Source organism: Rutidosis leptorrhynchoides, chromosome 10 (assembly GCF_046630445.1).
Source record: "Rutidosis leptorrhynchoides isolate AG116_Rl617_1_P2 chromosome 10, CSIRO_AGI_Rlap_v1, whole genome shotgun sequence".
NCBI lineage: Eukaryota > Viridiplantae > Streptophyta > Magnoliopsida > Asterales > Asteraceae > Rutidosis > Rutidosis leptorrhynchoides.
The window spans coordinates 10,086,977-10,093,315 of NC_092342.1; the positions used below are offsets into that span (position 1 = coordinate 10,086,977).

At 35.6% G+C, this 6,339-nt stretch overlaps 1 protein-coding gene across 4 annotated transcripts; it reads right to left on the reverse strand.

Annotated features, from left to right (window-relative positions):
- Positions 1 to 679: 679 nt before the first annotated feature.
- Positions 680 to 5,689, reverse strand: LOC139869956 (ABC transporter B family member 11-like). Of its 4 annotated transcripts, none has more exons than XM_071857804.1 (9): positions 5,367 to 5,689; positions 5,075 to 5,129; positions 4,687 to 4,862; positions 4,291 to 4,512; positions 3,965 to 4,203; positions 3,355 to 3,880; positions 3,008 to 3,281; positions 2,696 to 2,759; positions 680 to 2,638 (listed from the first exon to the last, which is right to left on the reverse strand). In XM_071857804.1, exons 1-9 carry the CDS (start codon positions 5,607 to 5,609, stop codon positions 694 to 696), a joined length of 3,744 nt encoding a protein of 1,247 aa, XP_071713905.1. In that variant the 5' UTR covers positions 5,610 to 5,689; the 3' UTR covers positions 680 to 693. The 4 variants fall into 4 exon arrangements, with proteins under 4 accessions (XP_071713905.1, XP_071713906.1, XP_071713907.1 ...); XM_071857805.1 differs by having other exon boundaries at positions 680 to 2,504; positions 2,601 to 2,759; XM_071857806.1 differs by having other exon boundaries at positions 680 to 2,455; positions 2,561 to 2,759.
- Between the last annotated feature and the right edge of the window lie 650 nt (positions 5,690 to 6,339).

The window sequence follows — 6,339 nt, forward strand, 5'->3', positions numbered from 1 at the left end:
CACAGGGTAAAATAACTTTGATAATGGTAGCCTTAGCTATATTCGGGTTTATCTCGTTTTTCCATATTTAAAGCCAAAAGTTCTACAATGTCAGTTTTGGACATTAGAGATAGAAAGTCGGAGATTGATCCGAGTGATGAATCATTAGAGAAATTGAAAAAAATGAAGGGTGAAATTGAGATTCATCATGTTAGCTCTAAATCTCACCTAAACATTTGTTGGGGTAAAATGGTAGCAATAAGGTAGCAGAGTCAATATGGTGACAGAATCAATTCGCCACCCCCAACAGAAAAAATTGCAATGGGTTTTTAGTAACATAATGTTTGAAATATTTATTTGGTCACACCCAAGTAATTTAAATAACATTAGTTGGACTATTGTTTTGATTTGTGTGTAAGTTGTCTTCTCAAATTCTTGCTCCGCCCATGAAAAAATCATATTAAATCACTATTATTTTTCTATTATACATATAATAAGTGAGATAGGAAGGATATAGCATAAGATATGAGATTTTCCATTGATATTTTTATATTATTCAAAAGTGTACAAACTTCTAGCAATTTTCTTTCAGTTTCTTACATGTTTAGATTCGATTTCATAAAAAGTAAATGAGAATATATACTACTATACTTACATATAATGCAAAATAAGAAACTAAAAAAGAAAATAAGTGCAAGAGTTGATGGAACATAGCTAATGCTTAGAGTTCATATGAAAGGAAACTAAAGATGTATAGAATCCGTCCTTGATATTGATTAATTTATCATGTTTTCCTTTTTCAACGACTACTCCATTCTTGATAACTACAATCACGTCTGCATTTTTAATTGTTGACAACCGGTGAGCAACCACCACTGTGGTCCTGTTGACCATCACTTTATCCAACGCATCTTGAACAACTCTTTCCGACTCGGCGTCAAGCGCGCTTGTAGCCTCATCAAACAATAGTATTTTGGGACTCTTAACAATCGCTCTAGCTATTGCTATTCTTTGTTTTTGGCCACCTGACATTTGCGCTCCTTTCTCACCTACCATTGTATCGTAACCTTTGTGTAAAGAACTGATGAACTTGTGGGCATTAGCTAATTTTGAAGCAGCTATAATTTCAGATTCTGTAGCATCACCATCTTTACCATAAGCAATGTTGGCTCTAACGGTCTCATTAAACAACACGGGCTCCTGGCCAACAAGACCCATTTGCATCCTGAGCCACTTAACTTGAAATTTCTGTAATTCGACTCCATCCAACTTGATGGATCCCGAATCTGGGTTGTAGAATCTTTGCAGGAGTTGAATAACTGTTGATTTTCCACTTCCACTTTCTCCAACCAAAGCTACCATCTTACCACTACGAATGGTTAAGCATAAATCTCGGAATATTTGAATGTCAGGTCTGGCGGGATATTTAAAGCTAACATGCCGAATCTTAATTTCACCCTTAATTGTCTCCAATTTCTCCCCTGATTCGTCACTCGGATCAATCTCCGAGTTTTCATCTAAAATGGAAAAAATCGACACTGTAGAACTTTTGGCTTTGCTTGAATGTGGGGCAAACGAACTTGATTGGGATACAACTAAGGATGCAAATGTCAAAGCTAAGAATACCCGAAAAACATCTTTGAATGTAGTTATTTCGGCCTCTACAAACCGAGCACCAATATAAGAGCTAGTTCCATACACACAGAAAAGTAAGAAATATGACACTCCAAATCCAATCCCACTTATTAAACCTTGTTTTATCCCTGATTTCCTGGGACCCTCACATTTAGTTCTATAAAGCTTCATCACTTTTTCTTCAGAATTAAAAGAAGCCACCGTCCTTATACTCCCGACTGCATCATTCGCCACCTGACTTGCTTCCTCGTACTTCATCTTAGAATCAGCAGTAAACCCTTTCAAGAATTTCATCTGTACATAACCATTAGCACTCATAAGGGGAATAAGTACAAGAATGATAAGAGCTAACTGCCAGCATGCTGAAAAAGCGATGACTAAACCGGTAGCCACAGAGGATGCATCCTGAACATGCTCAGCAAGTGCATCGCCAACCAAAGCGCGAACATTGGCTGCATCTGTTGACAACCTTGCACCAATTGAACCAGTTGTGTTTTCCGTCTTATCAAACCAACTAATCTCCATATTAATCACCTTTTCAAAACATAACGATCTAATCCTTTTTACTAGCTTAGCTCCAGCAATTGCAAAACAATATGATTTTCCTGGAGTTGCTAAAAGAGATACCAATCCAAGTATCACAAACATTAAAGCCCAGAATCGTGTGCTAGACTTCATTTGATGAGGTGGTTCATAAAATGTCTTAATCATGTTAGAAAGCATAATGCTAAAAAGTGGGAGTAATGTTCCATTAATAATAGCAGCTATGGAACCTATTATGAGTATGGGTATCTCTGGCTTGTTAAGATAGGCAAGGCGGCGAAGTGGGACTTTAGGATGACTTTTTGAAGTTTCTTGTTCTTCAATATCAATTGCTGATGTAGAGACACCTACGTGTGCAGGTAAACTGAATGACATAGAACTGAATGACACAGAACTGAATGACATAGATGATGAGAGGCGTCTACTTCCAGGCGATCCTCTACTTATTGATCGTCGGTGGACTGATTTACGACTTGACAGTCTTTTTGGGTCCGTTCCAGTTTCTGAGTTATCTTGGTCTTTAGAGACATTATTAGACTCTTGTAATTTTATAAGTTGTGAATATGCTCCTTCAGGATCCTGAAGTAACTCTGAATGTGATCCTGGTCAATCAACAAATACTAGATGTTAAAATTTTGATCATGAAACGCATGTATAATATATGTAATCAAGATCTATTGTAGTAACTTTTACCATTTAGTAATTTTTTCTAAACACTGTTTTGTAAAGTATTAGTTTTGATTGTTGGTGCAAACATATTAGTTCTCAAGATATAGACTAGAACACGTTATATATTTATGCAGTTAACGATTTTGATTGTTATGCTTTCCCAAGTAAGCATAAGAACTACCTTTCTCAACCATCTTTCCCCGGTGAATGACTGCAATCATATCAGCTTTTCTGATCGTGCTCAAACGATGTGCAATTATGACAGTTGTTCTATTTTCCATTATCTCGTCTAATGCCTCTTGCACAACTCTCTCGGACTCTGCATCAAGTGCGCTTGTTGCTTCATCCAAAAGAAGGATTTTTGGATCTTTAATAATCGCTCTGGCAATAGCAATTCTTTGCTTTTGTCCTCCCGATAGTTGTGTTCCGTGTTCACCAACCATCGTGTCAAGTCCCTAAAAAGTTCATGAAAATGATAAAGCAAAGAAATATACAAAAAAGTAAAATAAGAAGTCAAAAGTTATAAACCTGAGGAAGTTTGTCGATAAATCTAGCAGCATTTGCAAGCTCCACTGCAACTCTAATCTCGTCCATAGATGCGTTATCTTTCCCATACATAATATTATCTTTGATGCTAGATGTAAACAAAACAGGTTCTTGGCTAACAAGACCAATCTTTCCCCTAATCCACCTTAACTGAAATTCTTTTAGATTTATATTATCAATTAGAATCTCCCCTGCTTGAGGATCATAAAATCTCTCAATTAGGCTGATAACCGTAGACTTTCCACTTCCACTTTCTCCAACCAAAGCTGTAGTAGAGCCACTTGGGATGTAAAGAGAGAATCTGCTAAAAATTTCCTTATCTGGTCTTGCAGGATAAGTAAAATACACATCCTTTAATTCTATATCACCACGAATTTCACTTAATATTTTCCCTTTTGGATCATAAGAATCTATTTCAGGCTTTCTGTTTATAGTTTCAAACATCTTGTATGCTGCTGCCCGACCCGCATAAAATGCACTCAAACAAGGTGATGCCTGCCCAAGAGACCTGTTGAACCACTTATTTAATTATTAAAGTTCCATGGGTAAAAAATTCGATAAAGAAGAGTAAGACAACGAAATTCTAACTCACATGGATCCAGCCAGCATAGAAAACATTACAGTCAACACAGTCCCACCAGTGTAGCTCTTTTCAAGTATCATCTTAACGCCAAACCAAACAGCTAACGAATAGCTACAATATATGAAAAATTTCATCGCCCCAAAACAAAGGCCAGTAGCCAGACCTTCATGAACTTTAGAATTGTAAGCATCTACAAGCGATTTATGGTAATCAGAGAGAGCTTTTTTCTCCCCTGTGAAAGAAGCAACCTAGAAAAGTAAATTTAGTGATCAGTAAACAATAATGCATCTGGAAATAAACATTATGTAAAACTTTAGTTGTTCTTATTTCATTACCGTTCTGATTGAGCTGATTGTTTGCTCAACTACAATAGCTGCTTTACCATAAGTAGTTTGGCCCCGTGATGCCATTTTGGCTATTATTACTGACATAATTCCTCCAGTGATTACCAACGGAGGGATTGTAGATATCATGACTAGAGCAAGAAGCCATCCCTTGGCAAATGCAATCACAAAAGCTCCAATAAATGTTGCCAGTAGTTGTGTGAATTTCCCAACCTTCAAACCCACAAAATATATCAAAAGTTATGAATTTGTCTGCAAGTTAAGTTTGTACGACATTTAAAAACCTAATATTAGAAACGGTCACGGGATAACCCGGATATGTCATGTACATCATAGTCTTTTTTGAGTAGCCTAAACATGAAAAATCAAATCCGTTTACTTACTAACCTTCTCCCCCATGGCATCTTGTATAAGGACCGTATCACCAGACATCCTGCCAATTACTTCTCCCATATTTGTTTCCTTGTCAAAAAATGATATGTCTTGTCTCAGTATTGTTTTTAGATACAGATTCCTTATTCTTGTAGCCTGACGTTCTCCTGTTATCATCCACATTGCCACCTCTACATAAAACCCAACGTTTTAGCACTTATCAAGTCATAAGCCAGCGGGCGTTTTATAAAAGAATCAACTACTTGCATATTCAAAATTCTGTTAGGATATAAATCACCCCAAAAAACTAAAAACTGATTCTCATGCGCTTGAATATGTAATAATCAAGTAATCACTTGAATAACGCCTACAAGGATAATCTTGTTATAAAACATGCACTTACGAAGGAATGCTGCAACACCACACCCAACACCAAGGTGAACGAATTGAAGCGATACCTATAGGCCAACAACATAAATGATCAACAAAACATAATATAATAGTAAACGAATAAGATAAATTTTACTGTTCATGTCTGACCCTTATCCTGACCACCGAAGATATGTTACTAGTGAAGTTTGAACACGGGGACCTCTTATGAGAAAATCAAAGCCCAACTTAACCATGACGCTATCTTGGGATGGTTCAACAAAACATAACATAATAACAATGAATTGTATATTTTCTTGATGTACCTTAGAAACAACAGCAACTAGATGATGACTATTCTGATTCTCACCAAAAGAATTAATAACGTCACCAAAAAGAACAGTCATGAGAGGCATGCATATTCCATTTCCAATAGCACCAATGGTACCAAGTAACATCAACATGTAATCAGTGGAATCAGCAAAGGCAAATAGCTTATAAAACGGCACCGTATGACTACTCTCCTTTTCTTCTTCTTTGTCATGTTGTACACCAGTGGTATTTGTCATACTGGCTTTCTTATTGATTGCTAAACTAATAGGTTTAATACTTAAAGTTACCTGAAAACAAAATGTGAAAATTAAGTCCAATTCTTATAAATGAATGAAAACAGATAAAGACATTAAAACCTGTTCAATAAATAGTAAGTTTATCTGATTTAGATGTTAGCTATGGAACTGGATCCGGATCAGAAACAGAATCCGAATTCCACACATGTACAAACATAGTATGGAATGGAAGTAATGATTATTTGAATAAACACAGAAAAACTCTAACGATTTTTTAGCTATATATACATCAGTGAATTTCAACAAGTACAGTTTTTACGGTTGATCATCTAAAAGGTAAAAATGATCATTCTTATATTGAGTTTCACACTTTCAGGTTCGTTCATAGAAATTAACCGTTTGAATAATGATATGAAAAACTGGATGGAGTTTTCATGACATACGAAAAAAAGAGCTCATAATGAAACACAACTGAATCTATATATAGAAACTAGGAAGAGACTAATAACTCACAAGTTTGTGGGATACAAAGGTGATAGCTAATCAATCAAATACTCTGAAAACTAAAGTTAAATAGTTGACGAAACACATGATTTAATGATTTATTTATTTTTATTTATATACTTGGTATTATATATACATAATAATAATAATAATATTAGTCAACCATGTTAAATGATCAAAATAGTAACTATGATGACGTTAGTATAACGTAAGCTAATGTCGGCTA